General features: G+C 44.3%; 1 protein-coding gene across 18 annotated transcripts in view; it reads left to right on the top strand.

The window, feature by feature from the left end:
* Positions 1-25,248, top strand: part of syngap1b (synaptic Ras GTPase activating protein 1b) — a 111,733-nt gene that overhangs the window by 73,481 nt on the left and 13,004 nt on the right. For 7 of the 18 annotated variants that reach the window (XM_069536594.1, XM_069536612.1, XM_069536605.1 and 4 more), the window contains 17 exons: positions 1,280-1,770; positions 4,133-4,254; positions 8,911-9,064; positions 9,421-9,519; positions 12,560-12,817; positions 14,046-14,381; positions 14,472-14,616; positions 15,655-15,799; positions 15,952-16,188; positions 16,543-16,744; positions 17,141-17,182; positions 17,292-17,494; positions 17,750-17,951; positions 18,323-18,916; positions 19,328-19,771; positions 20,241-20,414; positions 20,681-20,892. In XM_069536594.1, coding sequence (XP_069392695.1) covers positions 1,280-1,770; positions 4,133-4,254; positions 8,911-9,064; positions 9,421-9,519; positions 12,560-12,817; positions 14,046-14,381; positions 14,472-14,616; positions 15,655-15,799; positions 15,952-16,188; positions 16,543-16,744; positions 17,141-17,182; positions 17,292-17,494; positions 17,750-17,951; positions 18,323-18,916; positions 19,328-19,771; positions 20,241-20,414; positions 20,681-20,892 — 4,060 coding nt within the window. Of the gene's footprint in view, positions 1-1,279; positions 1,771-4,132; positions 4,255-8,910; positions 9,065-9,420; positions 9,520-12,559; positions 12,818-14,045; positions 14,382-14,471; positions 14,617-15,654; positions 15,800-15,951; positions 16,189-16,542; positions 16,745-17,140; positions 17,183-17,291; positions 17,495-17,749; positions 17,952-18,322; positions 18,917-19,327; positions 19,772-20,240; positions 20,415-20,680; positions 20,893-21,850; positions 24,865-25,248 lie in introns of those variants that run through there. The other 11 variants (XM_069536608.1, XM_069536611.1, XM_069536607.1 and 8 more) reach the window with 10 other exon arrangements.

Here is a 25,248-nt window from a genome sequence, read left to right as displayed (position 1 = left end):
TGACGACGTCAGTCCGTCTGTTGTTCCGCCACCTGGTGTCAACCCGCTGCGACATCACCCTCTGGATTTCAAGCTGACGTTTTCAGGCCTCGTATTTAGCATCTCTGAGTATATTTGCAAGAGGAAGGGGAGGAGCCTGATTGGAAGCTCAAGGAACGTGCACGCCCACCCAACACCTGCAACCGGCACCCATTGGACGGTGCTTGTTGTTAATCACATGGTGTCCACGCCCCAATGGAACTTTAATTTACAAAATGAACGTGTTACAGACTTGTAATGTCGCCCTTTGCTGGTCATTCAGCAGAATGCAGGTCTAAGTGTGTAATACAGTCTATTGTCTAGACTGACCGACAACCATGTGATCGTCTTTCATGAGGTTGACATCTCCACGTTAGACATCTCAGCGATCATCTCACGGATTAGCACGGCGTCCGTGTTTTCTGTGTGTTTGGCGATTTCTCAAGTTTTAATCCGGCGCCATCATCAGGTCTGAAATTTAAGAAGTCCAAACAAAAGGCCTCATCGTCACAACTCAGTCTCAGAGTTTCTACGTTGTACAAGCAGCAGATTCGTGTTTTTCGTGGCCAAGTCGTTTGCTGATTTATAGACGTTCACAGAGATTTTGAACTTGAACTCCGAAACCGTTTGTGGTTTCTTTTCCTCTCCGACTGTACGTTCACTCTCCCTTCGTCGTCCATCAACGACAAGACAGGATTTTATTCTCTCACCGGCCAATTCAGGGCGTTAGGCACCGACTCGCTGTCGGAAGTCAATAAGTACTTTGTTTGTTTAATGCTCTCTCCTCTCTACCCGTGCATCTCTCAGTTCCTCCAACTCTCAACATGCACACTATTAACATTCGCCTCATCTGACATCCAGACAGAAAATCCATCTCTTCAATAGTCTCTCGCCCATTTTGTCCACCCCCTCCCTCCTGGGACGAAGGTGTGTTTGAGTGTCTCGTGTTGCAGCGGCGGCTGCAGCAGCGCCGGTGGATGGGTGTGACATTGCATTGTTTTATTTCTGCCTCGTTCACCTCTGACCTCTATCAGGCTCTTGCATTCCTTCGCTCCTCTCTTTCATTCCTCCAGACTGTCAATAACAACTCCCCCCCCTGCCCCGTCTTTCTCTCTCCACGTCCTCTTGCTCTACCTGTGTAAACGGTTGCAGTGTTTGGTCCTGTCCTCGTTTTACCTTTCAAGCCTCTCTTCCTCTTCTGTGTAATAGTGTCTCACTCGTCCTCTCCCTCTCTTCCCCACTCTCTCTCTCTCTCTCTTAGATCATCGTCCCCGGCGGAAGAGCATAGCTACAGGGAAGCAGCCCAGCATGGACGTCTCTCCCACTGCCCCCCTTCAACCCTTCCGACAATCCGTGAGTAACCCCCCCTGTTCCCGGCCTCGCTCGCTGCCTCCGTCCCTCTCACTCTCCCTCCTCCCTCCTCCCGCCCTGGGCCCGCCACACACCTGTGGCCGCCGGGCCAGCGGCACCCCGCCTCACCCTTTCCCCCTCTCCCTGGCTGTCTCCCCTTCCTTCGCCTTGTGCCAGCAGCCGCACCGGCAGCAGCTGCAAAAGGGCTCGAAGAAAGGGCCAAGCACGCCCCCCTTGCCCCGCTCGCTGCCCCTCTCCCCCTCCCTGTCCTTCACCCTGCCCCACTCGCCCGCCGCCTCCTCCTCCTCCCACCCCTTCTCATACTGGGGCGGAGACTGGAGGGCTGCCGGTTCGAGTCCAGTGGCGGGAGGAACGTTCATTCCACCACTACCCCCTTTTGAGGTACGTGACCCAAACATCGCTGAAGCAGAGACACTGACTAGATTTACATCATGCATGTTACTAGTCTGTGGTTACAGGTGCGAACACCTCACCAGGTTCAAGACAGCGCAGTTTGGAAACATGGGAACATCTCACCTGTACTTTTCAGGTCACGTTGTGCGTTGATGCTGTTTTAGTGCGGTGGGATTTTAAAAAACGCTGTTACATTAAGTTAAAATTAAATAAATAAGTCACAAGTTAGTTGTTTTGAATATGCAGATGCATCAGTGGAATAATCGTTCATATTCAAGCACAAGTAGAATTTCTATATAGAAAATGTCACTCAAGCAAAAGTAAGTAAGTAGCTTATTATTAGCAAAATGATTAAAGAGTTAGTTAAGAGTTCCCATAATGCACCAAAATACTCCTGTGAGTGTTTGACTAATAAACAGAGTGTGTAAACTGTATTATTGATTAGTTTGTCTATAGTTTGTTCCTTATTCTTCCAGATCTGTATTGTATCACTGGAGTTTTTTCACAGGTGCATTATTGGTAAATAGTTGTAGTATCTGAACGCAGTGAAATAAATAAAGAGTATGAAGTATTAAATAAAAGTACTGTGAGTAGAAGTTGCTTGGTTTACTTTCAGTCCACCACTGGTGTTGATCAGTTTGAGCTCTGTGAACCCAGACAGCGATTTATTTTAACTTTGACGATAAGTGTTTCAGAATAATGTTTCAAAACATTATCTAGTAACATGCATCTGCTAAATGTGGACAGCTGTAAATGAGCCGAAACACGAAACCACACCGGTCGTCTGCTTCAAGCTGTCGTGAACCCACAGACGACTCCAGCTCAGTGATTCTGTGCGTTTGGTTTAAACACAGCCACGGGAAGAGATGAAGTCACTGTCTCCTTCCTTTTCTCTCCGTTACTTCGCTTTTTCTTTGTGATTCAGGCTTTTTTTTTTTTTTTTAATTCCTCTCTCTCACTGTACTCAATACTTTTTCCTTTCAAGACTTTTAAGTGTCAGACGTAGCGGCAAATCAAATCAGATTTAGTCACGCAGGCTATTAGCTCAAACCAGCAGATGGAGCCAAGTCTTTAGTCATATCCTCAAGACAGGCTTCAAAGCCATTTGACTCATTCCAGATGACGAGGTGTCATTTCCCTCCAGCCATTCTGCCGCTGAATAATTCTGTCATGCCATAGGTGCGTAAACGACATTACAGCGAGTCTTCAGGAGCCACCTGAACGCTGAATGAGCGCAGCCTCTTGAAGGCAGAGTGAGATGAGAGAGAAAGAACATCAAATGATTTCTCATGCATGTTAGAGACATTTGAAGTTATTTTCACAGCTGTTATTGGTTTAGTGTGAGAGCAGCTTTGAAATGTGACGGTTTTGATTTATTAACGTAAGAGTCTTATTGTGTTAAAAAGCTGTTAGAGGGACGACGACAACAACTTTCTTTCGGGAAGGATCTCAGGTGTGAAATATCTCTGCACCTAACAACTATAATAATAATTCATTAATTAGCAGATATATTGATGGGTCTATAAAATCGTGATTTTTGTTTTTCATGAGTCGTAAAGAAAAATGTTATTTGCTATCAGGTAAAAGTGAAGAGACGCAGCAAATGTTTGTCATAATAAGACTTAAAGTGATTTATAGATGATTAACTTTCTTATTCCAAGGATATTTTGTACGAGACACATTATAATCAAGAGTTTCATGTTTACAAGGACACACGGTAAAATATAGTTTTTAAAAGGAAGTGAAACATGATTTCTTAGATTTCGATTTGAAATTCTGTGACAGTTGAAAAGTTTTCTGATCAGTCTCTCACAGTTCAGGTGACGTGTTTGGTCCGTGTAGACGCCCGTGTTTGAAATAAGCACAAGAACCTCGTACATTGATGCGAGAGGTGGACAGTGTCATGTTCCTCATCTTCGGGGATACACTTCCTGTTTCAGTGTGAGCCTCCCACTGCTGCTCTGGACTGTGCGGCACACCGCTGCCCACCGCAGGCTCGGTCAGGACACTGCAGTTCTCTGTGGACGTGTGGGTGTTTGATTCCTCGTTGATAATAAATCTACCTTGTGTTCTCCCCCATCATGCATCATGTGTTTCGTGTGTGTGTGTGTGTGTGTGTTCATCTGATTTCTGTGTCACCTCATTACACCCGACTCGAACCACACTGACTTCCCGGGCATCATCTGTCGATCATTTCACTTCAAACACATCTCTCGACTCCTCCGTCGTCTCTTCACATCTCGACCATGCACGTCATGCACGTCCTCCCTCGACTTCTCCATCTGTTTGCCCTTGCTCTCCTCCTCCTCCTCCTCCTCCTCCTCCTCTTCCTCCTCCTCCATCGCTCCAGAGTTTCCTCAGTAGAAGGTTGAAGGGCTCGATCAAGAGGGCCAAGAGTCAGCCCAAACTGGACCGAACCAGCAGCTTCCGCCACATGATCCTCCCCCGCTTCCGCAGTGCCGACCAAGACAGGTCAGTGTGTGTGTGTGTGTGTGTGTGTGTGTGTGTGTGTGTGTGTGTGTGTGTGGATTTGTCTTCTGTGTCTGGCTGTGTGTGGCCCTGCAGTGTGTGTAGCTGCATTTATGTATGAAATCTGCTTCTCAGACTGTTTGTGTGATGCATGTCATGACACAATTCAACCTGCTCACACAATCGGAAGCATCGCTCTGATTGAACCAGGATGTCGGGATGAGACGTCGCACGGTCGGTGGTCGCTTGGAGCCGTTTGGGAAAAATGCTGGTTTTGTTAAATGAGTGGACGGCTGTGTGCGAGTGGAGAGACTGTTGTGACCCCGTGTGCATCTGGTTCTCTGTATATCGTTCCTCTCTCTATATGTAATTGACCCATGTCAGTCTGTGACTCGCTCCGCGTGTGAGCAGGAAGAGGAAGCTGAAGGAATTCTTCATCGTTCAAGTGAAATAGTTCCGTTAATTGTAATATCTCAAAAGAACTTACTAATACTGTGTTGACATGACTCATCCTTCTAAATCATTACTACTACAACTACAAATAATCATAATATCCGAATACATGAATTGGAAAATGAGTCTAATTATGATCACTCTGATCATCAATATAATAATTACCAATTTATGAATCCTTCATTTACCAAATTACTTATATCTCTATGTCTCCGTACCGCTCTGTCTCTGTCTATCTTTCCCTGATCTCTTTAATTCTGACAAGGTCTTGTTATTATTTTTGCACACTCATGCCTCACTACCTCTTACAATTAAAACACTCAGCACCTTGTTTCTCTGTCGACGCACCACCGTCCCCGCTCTCTCTCCATGGCAACCAGCAGACAGCCATATGGTGGCTGTACAGACCGTAATGAGTCGGTGGGAGAGTTGCTTAATTATACCTCCTCCCTCTGTATCGTACCGTCGCGGTGGCAGCTCTGGCGTTCTTCAGCCGCAGCGCAAGAACAAACACTTTGAGGAATCAGGATTTTGATTTTGCCAAAAACGTTTTGTGTTGAGGAAGAAAAATGAGAATCACTTCATGAGTTTAATGGTCGTATTGAAGATAAACTAATTCTGTGGTTTTAAATATGTATTTTAAAAAAATACATATTGCCAGAATAAAACTTGTGATAAAGAAGTAAATATAGGAAATAACCAGCCAGGCCCTCAGATAAGAAATAAAATAATGTTCCATATAATCTTTGTTTTCAGTTTCCAGTTTCATGAGACAGGAAGGTTGATAGTAGATTTGATCTGCTTGTTTTTTTATGGACTAATTGATTATTTGTTTTGCCTATAAATGAAGTAAAATACTGAAATAGTCTAATGTGACATTTTCTAATGACCTCATTTGTCCCAAACTCAAAGATATTCACTTCACTCTATGTGAAGATGATCAGAAACCAACGAGCACCGCAAACAAGAAGCTGGAACCAAAGAGTGAATTATTTTTGCTCGAACAATAAAATGTAAAAAAGCATCTGCTGATCAATATTCTGCCCATTGACTAAGTGACTCATAGTTTGAGCTCTAAGTTTATTTAAAAGCTCCGACCGAAGAGCTTCAGCCGACCACTCAAACCTCCGATGCGAACAAGGTCATGTCGATGGTATTACCGCAGGTGAGAGTGCACTCAGGAGAATCAGGCGTCTGCCAAGGTGCGTTTCCACATGATTTATTCATCTGGGAAGGTTGTAGATGAGGAGACGGAAAAAAAAAAGCAAAAAAAGTCTTCTTGTGAAGTCAAGGTTGTTTTCCAAGGCCCTCGCTGCATTTTCACAACTCCTGGGGTTTTTCTTTCTGGACGTTTCCCGTCAGCGATGTCCGTGAACATCTGCGGCTTTGTTCGTTATTATTCCCTGTTTTTATTTTTATTCATCCAGGGAGGAACACTTTTTGTTTTCCAGCGTGGATTGAAATTCATGCAGCCATAAAAGAGCAGTTCCTCAAGCTCCCAAACAGGCTCTAAAAGCTGCAGTGATATTTATGGTTACACATAGTTTTTCAATACCTGCTCATTAGAGTTCCTCCCCATTAAATACTACAGGCCACTCTATCGTATACAGCTCCTATAACTCTTATAGAAATGTGCAGTTATCTTCAGCTGTTTGTTCTACAAAGCATTTTATTTGAATTATCAATCAAACAGCTGATTACTTTTATCGATTTAGCGAATAGTTATAAATTGTTGGATCACTTGCATCCATACCTACGGTCAGGTGATCAATAAGAGCATCAGCATGTTTGCTGATATCAAAACTATTATTTTACAGAATTAACAATGCAGAAAAGATGTGCATTGGTTAAACTGTTCATTATTAAGCCTCACATGAAATATCTGTTTGATAATGATAATGATAATGATAAGGAATCATTTACAGCTTTATTTGAATATATTTTATCCAATATATATCTGACAATTCAATATTGAAATAAAGGTTTTGAATTGCCTAGAGGAAGTCAGAAGTCACAGTTTCTTAGAGCCTGATGTGACGTCCTCTTGTGTCTTGAGATGTAAAAAAAGAGAATAAGTCAATAAACCCTCACGTTCAAGAAGCTGGAATCTGCTGCAGCTTCGTTTTGTCCTCTTGTTCCTGTAACATTAGTAAAAAACCACTTCTGTCATCAACATCTCTCTTCACAGTTATTTTCAAAGTGAGCGATTGGTCGTTTGTTATCAGTGTCATCTGTTATATTTGTGTTATTCTGGAAAGCCCAAAATATCTTGTGTGATCTTGTCCAAGCAAAAGTCCCCAAATCCCAGATATTCATTCAGTTAAAACTGAGAGACATCGACGATGCTCTCGACAGTTCTGCTCAATTAACTGTCTTCAAGTTCGCCTCCAAGTGAATTTTCTGTTGATTGACTAATCGATTGTGTGACGGATCATTTCGACTCACACAGCTGGTTAATTCAGTTTCATTTCTCTTCACGGCAGAAAAACACACAGAACCCGTTCTCGGCGTCTCACGATCACCAGATGAGTTTGAACGCTTCACATCGATCCTGGTTTCTGTCGTCGCTGCTGCTGAGGCTGTTTTCACTTCATCAGTTCTGGCACATTTATATAATTTGTGTGTTTGTGTGTGTGACTTTCTTTTACCTCCTGCACTCCCCCCTCCATCCTTTCATCCACTCCGACCTGTTCACATCCTCCCTCCCTCCCTCCCTCCCTCCCCTCCTTTCCTTCCCTGCTCTTCTTCCTCTAATCCACGCTCTCACTTTCTTCCTCTCCAAAGGATCCACTGTTTACATAATCGACGTGATCTCCTCCGAGAGGTCTTCTCCCCCGGCTCCCCCCCCCCCCACCCCTCACCTCACCTCATACTCCCATCAGTCTTTTCTTCTCTCCCATCCTCTCGTGACCTCCCCCACATTCTCACTCTCTCTCTCTCCTCTGTATTCCCCTCAATCTGACTCATTCCTTTGGGTCTATTTTTATCTCTCTCTCTCTCTCTCTCTCTCTCTCTCTCTCTCTCTCTCTCCCTCTCTGTGTTTCTCCCCCCTCCTGGTCCCCCACATGTAATCAGTGTTCTGTTGATGAACGTCATTATTGAACGTAGACAAAAGCAGCGCGAGTGCAAGAGGAGAAGCTGAGAGTCGGACGTCGCCGTGGAGGATAATCAGTATCTTTAAAAAATATTTTTGTCCTCTCCATCCCTCTGTCCTGCTCTGAGGGGCTTCGTCTCACCTGACCGTCCCCTCTCGCTCTCTGGTTAGACCGACTGTGTCATCTGTGATTGTGCGTACTTGGTGCATGCACATGTGTGTGTGTGTGTGGGAGTCAAGTGTAAGTATGAGCATGATGGATGGATTTAGTGGAAGCCCTGTTCACTTCTGTGCTGTGAGTCTGTGCCAGGATTAATGTCACTGTTTCTATTTTCTTTTCTTTTTTTTAAATGATGATTGTGGAGTTTAAATTATTTTTGCCCTGAGGGGGAAACAGACTTTTATTGGTAAAGACAGCTGTGTGCAAGCTAGAAATAAAAAAAAGGATCCAGTTTTTATGTGCTGCATTTTGTCTCCAGTTGTCCTAATTTAAAAATGATGTATCATTTGAATGTTGTGTATTTGCTGACATGACACAAATCATCTGCGTATCAAACAAGGTTATAACGAGCCATTTCAGAATAAGAGCGTAGAATCAGAGAATCTTTGCCTTCCACTCAGTCAACTGGACGTGGACACTGTGGCGTCGGAGGTTTGATCTGAGGTCTGATCACTTCTCAGCAGTTTTGTTTAATAATTCAAAACTGACAGTTTGGATTTCGGACTTTCTTTCTTCTCCCAGCGGCTGAAGGGTTCTTCCTCTCTCTCTCTCTCTTTGCCTCTTAAGGGATGTGGAGGTTTTTGGCTGTGACTGATTATTAATTAAGTGACGTCAATAGCAAGAAACAGCTAACATTTAGAAAAGTCAGATATGTTATGAGGTCAGTGAAGCCAACATCTGAGCAGAGCAAATTGAAATCTAAAATCTATCGTCTTGTTTCTCGACACTGGATATTTATGACTTTTATTGGTGACGTGATAATTCCCATATTTGGACAACAACCTTTTCTTTGGACAATCTCGTCCACCGAACCAAAGCGTTGTGTCATCTTCAGTAAACAGCTCCTGTCTTTGTCCTCCCCTCGTCTAACCACGACTCTGTCTCCTCCCAGGACCCGTTTGATGCAGAGCTTCAAAGAGTCCCACTCCCACGAGTCCTTGCTGTCTCCCAGCAGCGCCGCCGAGGCGCTGGACCTCACCCTGGACGAGGACGCCATCATCAAACCTGTCCACTCCAGCATCCTGGGACAAGAGTACTGTTTTGAGGTGAGAGCTGAGCTGCGGTGTGGAGCGACAACGCCACGCTCGCGCTCAGAGTGAAGTGTACACAGCAGCAAATAGCAACACAACTGTTGATCCATCCTGACAAGTGACAGTGATGTGAAATGAAATATTGTCTTTTTTTATATTTTAAAAATAGAAGAAACAAGGACACTGGGGAATGAGCCCTTGTCTCTTCATAATGTGCTGCAGGAGTCTGTCAGCTTTTCAATCACATGTCCATTAGTGAAACATGACAGAGGTTGAGAGTGAATGCAAGACATTGTTTTGGCGCCTCAGTTGCAGTCTCCATAGTTACTAATGGCTGTGGTTGTTGAATTTGCTATTGGCTATAACCTCAGGTGACTACGGCATCGGGAACCAAGTGCTTTGCGTGTCGCTCAGCTGCAGAGAGAGACAAATGGATCGAGAACCTGCAGAGAGCTGTCAAGCCCAACAAGGTGAGGGGAGAGAAAGGGATGCGGTAGAGGAAGAAAAGAGGATGATCCCTCTGTCTGTGTGTCTCTCTCTCTCCTCCCCATCTGCCGTTGTTGTCTGTTTTCAATACGAGCGCACCGCTTCATTCCTCTGTGTGCACTCCATCCTCGTGTCTGTGTGTGTCTGTGTTGAACAATGTGGCCGCCTCTCCGAGCAAACGCTAAAGCTGCGTGAGGTAAAGTCGCAGGGAGGGAGGATCACAATCGTTGTTTTGAAAAACTTTGACATCCTTAAATCAGTTGACGAGACGTCAGTAAACGGCACTCAGCAGGCTCGGGTTCACCGGCCCAGCGTGTCTGAGACGTGAAGATATCTGAAGGGACACGAGGTAAAAAAGACGGGACATTGTGAGTCCAGCTCTTTTCTGTCTGGAGCTCAGGCAAGAATCGGACTTTTGGGAAAGATTTGTTTTTAAGTGGCGGATAGAAGTGATTTAAACATGATGGCCAAAGTTCTTCATATAGCAGGAATTACACACAAGCATATAGTGAAACATACAGTGAAATAAATAAATTAAAATTATGACAGGAATATAAAAATTGTAATTAAAAGACATAAAGAAGCTCAGAGAGAATGTTCTCTTGGTCACGTTTAATATGAGACATATATCTAAAATATCTCTAAGACAAAGTTAGTGAAAATTAATATTACAACATTTCACCATCGTGATCATCTCTTACCTTTTTTAACTGATTAGGTTTTTGATGCACAGGAACATTTTCAGTCGGTTCTTTTTGCAGGTTTCTGTTCAAAATCAATGTTCGTGACACTATCATCCGATCGTAGGCGATAATATTCTCTCCTGTAATATCTTTGTGACTTTAGGAGTTGTACATGTGGGCAACTGGACTTGGCTTGTGTTTCCTGAAGAAGTTTAATCTCATTCAAGAGGCTTCTTCACTTCTGAAGACCGAGAATCTTCACACGTACTCCGACTGGTCCAGGAGTACGAGGGGTCTTGAAGGAAACCAGCAGACGACAGGAATCACAACCCAACAAAATACAACCCCCACCAGCTCACATCCGCACTCAGATGTGAAAGACGGCCGAGCTGAAAGAATCCTGCAGAAGACTCAGAACGGACTGCTTCACAGCTGATGCCTTCGAAAACAAAGACTGAGCAGATGCATGAAGAACTTTCATCACACGAAGTGAAGAAACGTTTTGTGATGAGATGTGAAACGTCTTCAAGGAACACAAGCAAGTCCAGTTGCTGAACTACACGAGTGCATCTCCTGAAGATACCGTGACCACTGAGAGTCTGCACGCTTGTCTTTGTGACTTTTATAAGATGTTTTATTCCGTGTGTAACTTTGTTTTTAATTCTAAACTTGTCATTTCTCGTGAAACTCGTTTTCTTCTTGACGGGTGAAGCAGTTTTAAAAGCATTGATTAAAATCACCAGACCTCGAGAAGGTGCACGTTCTTCTAATCTGTGATGACCTCATTGTTAATCATTTAGATGCAGCTGCACTGTGTCATTAAAGAAAATAAGATATTTTCACATCACAGCTTTTAAAGATTCTGTGATTTTGTTTTCCATCGTCACAGCTTGAGAAGACACAAAGCTCAGCCCTTCATATCAGCTCCGAGTAAAAACCACTATCCTAATTATCACAAGCTTCAGTTATGATTCGGTGCTATATCAATAAAACTGACTCCAGTTCATAGTTCTGTCAAACTGTCCCGTATCCCCCCCATCTCTGTTATTAAAGACAAGAAGTGAACAGGCAGCTTTGATGGCAACCGGGGACTCAAACGTTATTAAGCCAGACTGAGATGAAACATCACCCGAGCTGAATGCCTCGTCCAGATGCTCCGGCTGCAGGGGTCCTGGCTGAGTCATGGAGCTCCAAGGACTCCATGTGGGGGCTCTCCTCCCGCCCCGAAACAACGTGCACCGTGCAACTCGCACCAGATGCACGGACAGAGATAAGACTCGCTGCGGAGACGAAGAGTCCTTATGAGGCTTTTTTGAAACACGCTTTGATTGTTTGGTTTTTCAAAAGCAGAGCAGCCGCTCCCCGCCCTGCTGTAGTGCTCTGTTTATTTTTTGATAGTGAAATCGAGACAGGACAGAAACTAGTGAGGATGTAACGTGATATCATAGAAGAGGCCTCGAGCCCACGCGGATCTTTCTGTGCACATAGCAGACTGAGCCACCAGATGCCCGGCACGTTCAAACTTTGGGGGTTTTAAATCAATTTCGTCTCGTGTTTGAAGCTGGTTATCAGAGAGCGTGCAAACGGAGAACTTAAGCGACGTGGATCTCGCTGATGCTCACGTTTCGAAGGCGTCTAAATTAGGACTTAAATAGTCTGGAGCAAACAGGGGGGCTAACAACGGTGGCATTTTCAGCCCAGTCGAGATGAGTCAGCCCCCGTCCGCTGAAACAGCACACTACAATCAACGCGGCACGCTCTCCTCCCATGGGGGATGTCAAATATAGCTTGGTCTTTGTGATCATGATGAGGAAGTGTAGCTGTCTACACAAACATTACCGCCATTGTTTGTCCCCTGTCTTTGTAGCACATTGTGCCGTTTGTGTGTTTTTATGTTTAAGTTGATTACATTTTTTTTCCAAACCAGTTTGGCCACGCTGCTGCTCCGAGCTCTCATATTTTCTTTTTGTCCTGCTGTCTTCTGTCTTTTCATTCAAGTCCTGAGTTGATAGGAATTCATCAAACAACGCCCACAGGAGATCAACCACCATGTCGTCAGCCATTTCTTTCTCTTTTCTTTCCTGTCATTTACTCTGTTCTCCTGCAGGCTGCCCTGCTGTCGCCTCACACACACACACACACACACTCACACACACACACACACACACACACACACACACACACACACACACACACACACACACACACACACACACTGTCTCTGCTTCCATTTCTTTTTTCTTTGCAGTTGTTTCATTCATATCTTCTCTCTGTTCACCATTTAATGAGTCTGCAATTAGACGCACTTGACCTTATTTGACCCGATTCCGTCTCCACGCAGGACAACAGCCGGAGGGTGGACAATGTGCTCAAACTGTGGATCATCGAGGCCCGCGAGCTTCCAGCCAAGAAGCGCTACTACTGCGAACTGTGTCTGGACGACATGCTGTACGCGCGCACCACCAGCAAGCCCCGCACCGACACTGTGTTCTGGGGCGAGCACTTTGAATTCAACAACCTGCCAGCCATCCGCAACCTTCGCCTTCATCTATACAAGGAGACGGACAAAAAGAGACGCAAGGTGATAAAGAGATCTGAGGTAACGCAGAGGTCTGACGCGGACGCAGTGTCGTAATATTTGGTTTGTTTATGGGAATGAAATCACTCACTCAAATGCACCGAACCGTGAATTTTGAGGTCATTCACTGCGATGAACCGATGCAGGATTATCACCTGAGTCTCTATGAAGCACTACAGTTTGAATTCATTGTTGATCAGCCACGATGTCAGGCAGCTGTTTTCACAGATAACGCTGTAGAATCCCACTAAACACGCTCTGCTCAGCTGGTGACTAACTGGTGAAGCGTTTAGCAGCTTTACAGCCAGATGTTTCCCTCAGGAGCCGGTGGAGACCAAAAGCAGAGCTAAAAGAGAGTGAATGTCACGCCTGGGCCTCACTGCTGCTGCGTGTCTGCTGCAGAGTAACATGCCACTGCATTTCCTCAAATAAACACAATTATACACAACTAATACCCAGGACGATACCAACCTGGTCCTGCAGAAACCATAAAAACAATCGAATTGGCTCAGTGAACAGAAAGGTGAGATTGCTTTTACTTTAAACGTACAGGAAGTGTATTTTGCTGTGAACCTCATGCAGAGAAAATAAGTGAAAATAGACGGTAGCTGCGCGTAAAAAGTGGCCAAAAAATATAAATCATTGCGAGTTTCAATCTGAGCTGTGATTTTATGTGGAAAAAAAATGACTCAAAACACTCGAATAATCCCGACAATGAATTTTGAAGTCAAAGCCGTTTATCAACCCTGGAACAAAAACCTCCTCTCCTCCAACATTTTCACAGTAATGAGCAGTTTGGCTCATTTTCAGAGCATCAGTCCAACAACAGCATTGGGAAATATGCTGTGAGTGGCAGTAACACTAAAAACCAAACAGTTATGATTATCCATAGACGACTGTGGGTCCAAAAAAAACCACCCCAGAATTAATCGTAATAATTGATGAAGCGATCACTGAGTCATGCAATAGATCAACAACTCCATAAACTTCCTGCAGATGCGAAACATTTTGGAGCTTTTGTGTTATCGGCAGTGAAAAATCTCAGTTTTAGCCCCGATGTGTTTATCAGTTTTGAAGCGTAAACAAAGAATTTCAACAAAAGCTACAGATGAGATCATTTTTATTTTCGATTTTGAACATTTCGAGCTTCAAACACTCCAGGGATCCAGTGTTGGTCTTAAATCAGCACATACGTTTTAAATTGACTTCACTCATCACAACTGATATCTGTGTGTTTTTATCCTTTAAGGAAAAAAGCACATACTTAGGACTGGTGAGCATCCCCATCTCAAGCATCACCGGCCGTCAGTTTGTGGAGCAGTGGTACCCGGTCATCCAGCCCAGCGTCCTCACCAAGGGAGCTGGTGTCGGAGGAGGGAAGATCATCAACGCATCCCTACGCCTCAAATCCCGCTTCCAGACCATGAACATCCTGCCCATGGAGCTGTACAAGGAGTTTGCAGAGTACGTCACCAATAACTACCGCACACTGTGTGCTGTGCTGGAGCCTGTGCTGAGCGTCAAGAGCAAAGAGGAAGTGGCCTGCGCCCTCGTGCACATACTGCAGAGCACAGGAAAGGCGAAGGTACGGGAGCACTGAATCCTCTCTTCTGAGGTTTGGGCGAATATGTCAAACTGATCTTGTCAGAAAAATAACAGTTTTTCTCTTCGGCAGGATTTCCTTTCCGACATGGCGATGTGCGAGGTGGACAGATTCATCGACCGAGAACACCTTATCTTCAGAGAGAACACTCTGGCCACCAAAGCCATAGAAGAGTACCTCAAACTGATCGGACATAAGTACCTCAAGGATGCTATAGGTGAGCCGGAACAGTGGGGTTCAAATAAAGAGGATGAAGTTTTGGAAATGACAAAACTTTTTCTCTCTGTACTCTCTTTCTCTCTTTCTCTAGTCTGGTTTGTTTGGGAATTTTATTATTTAACTTATTCAGTCAGACGTGTCTTTTTTATTTTGTATTCCCACTCAGCACCTGATGTCTATAAAAGTAAGCCGCAGCTCCGAGGTGTTGGGAAAGAAAAAAACAATATTTTTCCTCTTTTTTATTTCCCAGTTTTATGGTTGAAAGAAAACGTTTTAATTCTATCCCAGAGCTTCTCATGTAGAGGGAAGAAATAAATAAATAAATAAATAAACTAATTCTTTACTTTCTAAAATGACTTCCCACAAATTTATTACATTTGATATTTTTTATTTAAAGCAACACTGTGTAACTTTTACTGAGTAACAGCGCCCTCTGCAGCCCCAAGTGGTGATTTATTGTGTTGGGCTCCGTGTCAGAGCAATTGAATGGTTCTCTCTGAACTGAAACTCAACTTGAACAGTGGATATTACCCATGATCCCCGGCTTCCTGAACCAATCCAACCGAACTGTGATTAGAATTCTTCATATTTTATACGTTTCCCGCTGAATATCGGAGATAAACTCGGGTTTCTAACGACTTCAAGTCTGTCTAACTGATCCACGCATTTGTCAGAGCATTTGTCAATAATAATCAGTTACATAGAGCGAGAACAGACGTTCAGGCTGAGGAGTGGGAATGAAAGAGGAAACATTCTCCTTGGTTCCAAGTCAGTGAACCATCAAACTCATTTTGAAGCTGCTGTTTTAAGGTAAAAACGTTGCACATTGTTTAATTTAATGGAGTTCTGTCTTCTAAATACAGAAGCGGGGCGGTTTGTAGTCTGGTCTTGGTTTTGTGGCTCTTGTTTTAATGGACCATAATGTATTCCTTAATGCTTTGTTGTTGTTGTAGTTGTTTTTCTTTATTATCAACACCGAGCCGCTCGTCGCAGCAGTGTCTGCAGTTTTCTGTCACTAATGAAATGTCATTTTAAGGGGAGTTCATAAGGGCCTTGTACGAGTCAGAGGAAAATTGTGAAGTGGACCCCATGAGAACGCCACCCTCCGTGCTCCCGGACCACCAGGCCAATCTCCGAATGTGCTGTGAGCTGGCACTCTGCAAGATTGTCAACTCCCATTGGTGCGTAGAGATAAATAAATAATACGATCCCTTTGTATTGAGTGTGTTTATGCCTCTCTGCTATTTTAAAGATTCATGAGGCTTCAGTTTCACAGGGAAGCACAGAATCTCTACAGTCTGTGTCGTATCACCTGTTTCATTTCCCTCCACAGCGTTTTCCCTCGAGAGCTAAAGGAAGTTTTTGCCTCGTGGAGAGTGCGCTGTGCCGAGCGCGGTCGAGAGGACATCGCCGACCGCCTCATCAGCGGTTCCCTCTTTCTACGCTTCCTGTGTCCCGCCATCATGTCCCCGTCGCTCTTCAACCTCACGCAGGAGTATCCCGACGAGCAGACGTCACGCACACTCACCCTCATCGCTAAAGTAGTGCAGAACCTGGCCAACTTCTCCAAGTCAGTTTTATTTCATTTTACTTACACCACTAGAAATTGTGAATAATGACTGGGCCGATAACAGAGCCCTGCGTAACGCCAGCGTCATTTATTCTGGAGCCACTTTATACCTCACATTGTGATTTGTAATAATTTAATTCATGTGCATTTTAAACAAGCCCCATTTTTTATATTCATAGATTCACACCCAGAAAGTATTGTAATGTTTCAGCCTTGACAACTCGGCAAATGGAGCTGGAGGAAAACAAAACCTCCTCTCAACCGTTATCGCCGATAATGATTCCAGGTGACGTCTGATGCGTTTTACTGTTTCTTTTAACCCGTTCTTCTCCCTCCCGTGTCTCCCACCTGCAGGTTTGGCAATAAAGAGGAGTACATGGGTTTCATGAATGAGTTTCTAGAGATGGAGTGGGGCTCCATGCAGCAGTTTCTCTTTGAGATCTCCAACCTGGACAGTGTCAGTAACGCCGGCGGCTTTGAGGGATACATCGACCTGGGCAGGGAGCTCTCTATACTGCACAGTCTGCTGTGGGAGGTCATCGCTCAGCTCAGCAAGGTGACTGCAAACATGACGCGCAGTATTAGCCATTGATGCAACCACGTCTTAGCATTCATTATTTTTTATGTGCTTTTTCATTCAGAAATTGAAATTGTTCTCGTGAATCCCTCGTTTTTCTTTTTCCTACTTTAGTATGTGTCATTCTAAAATGCAAAATGATTTCATAGCTGTTTATTAAATGTATTGAAATCAATGTTGTTAGACACATTTTCTATTTAACCAGATATTGTGCACTTTAACATGATTTTAAAATATCAGTATTTATAAATGTGATATAGATTTCGGCCTCCAAAACTCCATATCGGCTCTACTTGATGTTCAACAATGAATTTCAACAATTCAATCTCAATTATGTCTCACTGTTCTCTTGTCTGAAACGTTTCACAATATGAGGCTGCAAGTCATGACTCAAACTTGATCTGTCATAATCCCCAGGTGAGCAGTAGAAATACGACATTTTAATGGACCCCATGTATTAGATTAAAACAATGCTTTGTTATAAATCTGCAGAAGTTTCTCATTAACTGCTTCCTTTTAACCGCAGGACGCCATAATCAAATTGGGTCCGCTGCCTCGCCTCCTGAACGACATCAGCATGGCCCTGCGTAACCCTCACCTCCAGAGGCAGCCCAGCCATCAGACAGACAGGGTCCAGGAGAGACAGGCAGACAGGCTGCTGTCCCGGCCGAGCTTCAACAGGGGCATCTCGTCCGACTTTCAAAATCCCATGATGAGGGATCTTAATAGGTAGGAGACGTCTGTGTCCTCATGAAAAACAGAGCAACTGCTCTGCAAAGCTTTTGGGATTTCACTTTATCACAGAGTGTCTTTTGTTTCAAATGCTGTTGTTGTTTTTAATTCAGTGGTTAATTAAACATAAATTGTACCTAACTACAGTTTTGAATCATTTTACTTTAATTTCCATTTAGTTTTTTGTTTTCATCTAATTTGAGTCCTTCCTATCTGCAGCTGTTAGTGGCCTTACTCACTGCTGTTCTCCAGCTCTATAGATATCACTCGCTTGCCTTCCCCTACCTCCACCGGAGGGGTGATGCCATCCCGCTCGCAGATGAGTTTTCAGGACCGTGACCACCCTCATCGAGCGTCCTCCAAAGACATGTTTTACGTATCACGCCCTCCCCTGGCCCGGTCCAGCCCGGCCTACTGCACGAGCAGCTCGGACATCACCGAACCCGACCCTAAGGTGAGTTGTTTCACTCTGACTCGGGGAACCATCATCCCATCCACTAGGTTTACCAGAGTGAGGTCAGTATGACGTGCATGTTAGTCATACTTAACAGAATCTGCCATCGTGTGACCGAGGCTGTAGTTTATCATGACATCTGCCTTTTTTCCACTGATTCACCACGCAACTCATCCTAGCGGTATTTCCTGGGAAATACTACGAGGCATTCCGATACCCAGGCCTCGCGGTAAAAACACCCGCACCACCCTCACCCATATCATCCGTGGCCACCTAACATACCCAAATTATACAGGGCGCCCTGGCCTCTCATATCCCATATTATTTAGGTGCTTAGTGTCAATAAAAGCGTATCTATGATGGACCTCCAGGATTCCCGAATGAACAGCGTGTCTAACCTGCAGTCGGTGGACATGCTCAACTCCTCCCAGGCCTCCATCGCCGGCATGGGCAGCTTCGGAGGGCTGAGCAGCGGAGGCGGTGGCGGCCTGGGGTCGGGCCTGAGCAGCCAGCTGCGGGCCGGTGGGAGGTTGTCAGCTGGCTCTGGCGGCTCCAGCATGTCCGGCGGCCTCCGGCTGAGCCAGCTGAGCCAGATGGGCACCACCACCGACTCGCTATCCCAGCAGCAGCAACAGCAGGCCGCCGCCATGCGCTACCCGCTTTCCTTCCAGAATCCACTCTTTCATCTGGCGACCGCTGACGGGCCTCAACAGCAACAGCTCCACCACCAGCACAGCCGGGCTCAACCCCCAGCGCCCCTGCTCCTGGCCCCAGAGCCGGAGCACTCCCACCAGGCCTACATCCCACAGTTCGCCCATGGGGGGTTCTCTCGCAGTGAGGACCTGTCCACCCTCAGGACCAGGGACGGTCACCTGGGCCAACCCAGCATCATCCACTCACACAGCTACAGTGACGACTACAGCAGGGCTGACTATGGACGCAGGCAGATGTCCATGCATGCACAGGTAAATGTTAGTCACTGTAATCTGGTGTTGATGATTATGTCTCTATAATTCTGATAACATTAGTTTTAGGGTCTTTTCATTGTTTATTGTTGTTGTTAAATCAGTCAAAAGAAGCAAATGGTTTCCTCTGATTAACAGGAGCCGAAAATGAGTTTAACACCAATTATCACAATTGTTGCACATCTACTTATCTCAGCTCTTGATTTCGAGTTTATTTTTTTCTGCCAGGCCTCCATGCTCATAGATCTATTACTCAAACCGGGATGAGTAATAGAATTCCTGGATCATTTATCATTGTCTCCCTGGAACCTGAAGCAACTCGTCCAGCATCGCGGCCTCTTGCATTAACGCGGAGACTGAGTTTAATAAATGAAAATGCTGACGTGTCATTTACTTGTTTTCTGTTTTAAGGAAAACCTTCAACAGCAGCAACAAATGATGGGCATGGCCTCCCAGACCGGAACCTCCCACTCTTCCCTGGCCACCACGCCGCCCACCACGGTCCAACCTGTCCGCCAGAGTTCCGTTGCCCCGCCTCCCGCCCAGCGTGTCAAATCCCAGACTTCCCATCAGCTGTCCGTCAGTGCGGCTGCCGCTCCCGCCGCTCCGGCCAAAACGCGGCCGCAGAGCGGGAACCTCCTCCAGTCGCCGGAGTCTGGCTACGGCGGCAGGCAGCACGGGCCCCGGCAGCTGTCTGTCAAAGACAACACGGCCCCGGGCCTGCCCCACCAGCAGAGCTCCGTCAGGGAAAACCAGAGTCCACAGGGAACCACCGGTCAGAGTACTCAACAGTCACCGCAGCAGCAGTCTCAGCAGCAGCAGCAGCACCTTCTCAAACCCACCATGAGCAAACAGGTAACATCTGGAGATTTATTTCCTCTCTTTATTCGTCTCCGGGGCTTCAGGTTTTTCTATCAGCAGCCGTGCACAAAGATTTCTGTTATTGTTAGTGGCTCTTAACTGTGTGAGTGTGTCTGTAGCATTGCGCGTCTCGACATTCAGAGGCTGCATCCTTCGGAGAAGTGAATCCTGGGATAAGTTTGGCCCGGGAGGGATTCAACCGCCGGAGCTCAGTTATTAAAAGACACATTTTTCAGCATCTGAAGGAGCCATTGAAATGGAACAGCCTAGTTGCGTACTGCTGTGACGTAATCGACCTTTTAATGCAGCCTCTGAAGGATGTGGCCCCTGAGTAGAGCCGCACGCTGTAGGATTATAAAGTCGTGCAACTGTGATGCACTTTGGATTAAAAAAAACTTAAATCACTTTCATCCGCTCAGGATCTCATGTTCTCACATTCAGTGTGCTGGTCTTTCCTCCTCAGGGCTCCCAGACTCCATCCACCCTCAATCCCCCCACACCGGCCAACGAGCGGACCGTGGCCTGGGTGTCCAACATGCCTCATCTGTCAGCTGACATCGAAAGTTCGCGGATCGACCGCGAGGATTTCAAGCTGAAGGAGTATTCAAAGAGCATGGATGAGTCACGCATGGACAGGGTAGGTACCCTTCATGACTTTCAGACCTTTTAAAGGACAAACCTGAGTTGAGTCATGTCTATCAAATGCTGAGCAAATGGCACCGAGATGTTCTGACGTCGCAAATAGCGAGGAGAAATAACCACGAGCCAAATATTCATCAGTCTTTTGCAGAGTTTGGTACATTCACCCGATGTGTTAGGAACAAACTCCAATCCCACTGAGAAACCAGGGATATGAACACCACCTTATCCAGATCTCTCATTCCGTCCTCCGTCTTCTCTCAGGTACGCGAGTACGAGGATGAGATCAACTGCCTGAAGGAGCGGCTGGTGATGTCCCACAAAAAGCTGGAAGAGTACGAGCGGAGGCTCCTCACGCAGGAGCAGCAGACCAATAAGATCCTCCTACAGTACCAGAATCGACTCGAGGACAGTGAGCGGAGGCTACGGCAACAGCAACAGGAGAAAGACTCCCAAATTAAAGGAATAATTAGCAGGTAAATGGAGTCTGTTGTTGGGATGGAGGGCAAAAGACAGCTAAGTGGTCTTTTAGAGGGAGACCATGGGCTATATGAGTTTTCTTTCAAAATATATGGACGTAGAGCGACACATTCTAAGGTAAAGATTGCCGGCATTCATTCAGTGCAATGTTCGTATATTGGATTCTATTTAACTAGACTGAAGTGGAATCAGTTCTTTCCAAAAACACATATATTGCATATTGGAATAGGACTCGATTTACCAGAGGTTGTTATCTTGCACAGAATATTGCAGGGTAGGAGGTTGGTTTCAGTTTCATTAAGTCCCACAGCCCTGGGAGCGAGGCAGGGAGCTGTATATTGAAAGCCAAAGCTGCAGACATATAATGAGTGACAAATTAAATGAGAGGGTATAATACGGAGGAGAGATCTATATCTTATTTGATGAGTATGCAGGGCATGTTCCTTCGGCTGTTGGTTCCTCTCAGCGGAGCTAAGCCGGACAAAGGCATCTCTGAGTGTCCTGAAAGCTCCTCTTGTAGCAGATCTACTACCTCGCAACTTGATTTACTTGTTATTCAAGAGCATCATATTCGGATGACTGCTCCAGCTGAGTCCTAATTTATCGTGCGTCTGTGTGAAATTGTAATTGTGCAGCTCTTGAGTGCAGTCTTGAGATTTTATCGAGCGACCTCAACATTAAGGAGTTGATGGGAAAAGGGGGCGGAGTATCGATTGTATCTCAGTTGTACTCAGGGCAGGAAAAAAAAAAACAAATGTTTGCTGCGTTGTGAGGATTTTTAAAGTTCACGGACGACAGTGTAGTTTTTATTTATTTCTGTCGTGCAGAGAGTTCAGCTGAAAGAGTCTGTAAGGAAAAGAGATTGTCTTGTTCACATCTTATAATAGTTTGTGGTCTGCAACTGAAGGGTGGATGTCTGTGACAGAGAATATTGCCACTTCTAATCCACTCCAGGAAAGAAGACGTGGAATGAAGACAGAGACAGTCCTGCTCGTCTTTTTTTGGGAAAACATCTTTTATCGGCCTAACCTTGTATATAAAAACCATCATCACACACCTTTCTATGTCTCTGATCATCAGCCGTTTTTATGAAACGCAGCTCTTGCTTTTAACTGGATCTCGGGGTCGTTTCGAGACGAATCCACTTAGTTTGATTTTCTTTTGACTCTCCCATGAGATTGCACTGTAAAAGCACAAGAGGATTGGAAATTTGTTTCAGAAACATGTCTGCACTTTTTAAAGCAACACAAAGTGTTTGTTTGGGACCTTCGGGCGCAGGACAAACCGAAGACCATGGTGTGATATTAGCTCTTCCATTTTAAATCGAGGTAAACCATGATCACTGACAGACTGCTGATGTTTCTCCACATAGTGAACATGGGGACCGAGGCCTCGCTCCTTTTTTTTTTTTACATATGACGCTAAATGAAGAAAGTGGCAGACAAACCTTCAATCAGTCTGTGAACGATGAAGATTCAAGCATGAAGGCGCAGAGGAAATATTCCTGCTCCTATAGAGAAACTTTATCAGAGCACTTAACCATTGATTATTGCTCCTCTGGAGTACGAGCTTAAAGTGAATACGGCCGATCTGCTTCACACGTAAAGCATCTTGTGTGGGACACTGGTATTTCCGATGCTTACACTTGTGACTTTTATGGTTTGACCACACAAGCATGAATTAAGTAGCAGATGTTGATGCTTCCGAGTCGATTTTACTGACAGTTCACTGAGCCAGACCCTGTCAGCGGATGCATTTGTGAACTTGTGCATCGTCTGAACTTTGATGCACATAACGGCGATGAGCGTGGACGCCAAGAAATGTGGTCTGAGGCCAACACGTAGGGTTGATTGGACTCCAAAATCTCCAAACCATAGCCTTGTGTTGTTTTGTTTTTTTTCCCATCACGAATTGATATATTTAATTTTAAATTTTCACATTCGGATCTATGACGTCGGTGCAAGCTCGGGTCCTGCACAAAAAGGAGCCGAATTTCTTGGCTCCTGTTCAGACTTGAAATAAATCTCTATATCTGCAGAACTGAAACTGTTAGCATCGTGTTTCAGAGAAGCCTTAATGTTCTGTGCATGGATTTTAAAGCTCAGAGCAAATCCAACATCTGTCATTAGACCAGATACATTTTATGTTCTAACAATCTAATTTAAACCAAAGCCGAATATAAAGTATTATTTTAGGTCATGCTAGGTTAAATCCACTGAAAACACTTTACCTGTAGCACTTTTCTTTAGGGTTGTGATCTCACTAGTCGGCTACAGGCTCTCTTATTTATTTGATTCTATTTATTTATTTATCCTCAGAATATTTTAATGCATTTATTAATTTCTAAATATGAATGAAGCTATTTATCTTCCCTGAGCTTTTTGCTGTGAACTGAGCAACATGTTGACTTTGGAGAGATGAGGTGAGTTTGCAGTAAATGGGGGAGAAACAAATCAATGGTCTTGATTGTAAGTGTCATAGTAATAATCTATTTTTACCTATAATCCATAGCATATTTAAGTCTGTGATGCAAGAGCCATAACAATAATAATATATCAAATAAAAATATATATATGAATTCTATTGAGAGTGAAATGATAACTATTTTAACGTTGCAATAGCTTTTTAGCGCAATAATAGATATACGATATGTCGACATATTCTGATGAGGTATATTGTATGCATTTTGTGTACATATAAAGAAACAGTAACTTCCTGCCAAAATCCTTTTTACCAGGTGCCATCCACAGAATCTAGACCGAGAAAATAAAAGAGGTGGAAAAACTGTAAAGTACAAAATGCCACCGAGATGACGTGACTCTTTGAGTGTGTTCTTCAGTTCTCTTCTTGTTTTTGGTGTTTGTGATTTTATCTGCATTTTTAAAATGAACGACTGCAATGGATAATTATTTACCAATTAAAGCGAGACAAAAAAAAAAAAAAAGAGTATAACTTATATCCTGTATGATTTTGCTGTACATGCTTGGTATGACTTTGACCCCGGCAGTGCGTCATTGTCCAGTGACATGGTGATCGGAGTAGTTGTTTGAGAAAGTTAGACAGTTCTGTCTTTTCACTGATGCAGTAACAGTATGATTTTAAATATTCTTATTAAAAAGGGCAACTACATCATTATTATTATTATTATTATTATTATTATTATTATTATAATTATTATTTTCGTTTTCCCTCTCCAGAGATTTAGATCATATTCTGGTGTCAGTTTATCTGCCTCTCTTTTGTAGCAAGAATATATTGATGGGTTGTACAGATTGTACTTGGACAACACCTATGTTTAAATCTTGCAAATGAATTCATAGTGGTGATGAGTTTTGGCTTGACGTGTGCGTGTGCGTGTGTGTGATTGACATGGCTCGTAGCAACGGCCAAGGGTTTATATCCACTTCACGCAGACCTGTGTCAAAGAGTTGCAAATAATTCTATAGTTTGTGTTAACCAGGTGGGTGGGGCCGATCTGCCTCGACGCCGCTCGGGTAAGTTCTCAATCAAAGTCACGAGAGAGAAAAGAGAACGTATTTGCAGCTGCTGTTTGATCCGGGTCTGTTCTTCTCTTTCTGTTCACGTCCACTCCTCATCCTTTGTCTCTTGCCTTCTTTCTCTGTAGCAGAATATTCAGACATTGTGACCTCATGTTGGTGGATGCACACATTGTTTTGACGACATGTGCGACTTGACCTCAAAAGCACACTACTTGAAGTTCAACTGGATATAACCACAACTTTTCTTTTTGTAACATATCACCCACATGAATCATTGTCTGCCTTTTTGAAGTCATGTCAAAATCTTAATGCTGTAAACCCATGTTACATTCCATTGTTTTTTGGGACAGTGCTAATATTTCTGTCTGTGCTTATGACTTTTCCTTTTCTCTTCTTTTGTAAAATAACCCTCGACACTGTACATTATTTATGGAATAAAACATCCAAACACTTATGTTTGAAACTTCACCTGTGGATTTTTCATTCTTTATTGTCAAACGCGTGCCTCTCTCTCTGTGCTCTGAATAAAGTCGTGTAAATGTGTGAAATTTATACTTTGCACTGGAAACTGATGGCAATTAGATGTTTCTGTCAACTGTCTGATACCCGGGTGACAGTCGTCTCTGAACGTTCCCCCCCCCCCGAGACAAACTGACATGAAGTCTGTGCATTATTATAAAGGGATATTTTTCCAACAAGATTATTTCATGTCAAAAAAAACAAATATGACAATGTTTATTCTGCTGCGGAAAACCTCGTACAACAGATGGAAAGTCATGAAAGCGACGCAATGAATCCGATCACGTGGAGCGGCCATTTTTTTAAATTCACACTAACTTCTTCTGGCATTTA

The sequence above is a fragment of the Paralichthys olivaceus genome, chromosome 13, assembly GCF_024713975.1.
Source record: "Paralichthys olivaceus isolate ysfri-2021 chromosome 13, ASM2471397v2, whole genome shotgun sequence".
Classification (NCBI taxonomy): domain Eukaryota; kingdom Metazoa; phylum Chordata; class Actinopteri; order Pleuronectiformes; family Paralichthyidae; genus Paralichthys; species Paralichthys olivaceus.
The sequence above is the reverse complement of the archived record's forward strand: the minus strand, read 5'-3'. Positions and strand labels throughout refer to the sequence as shown.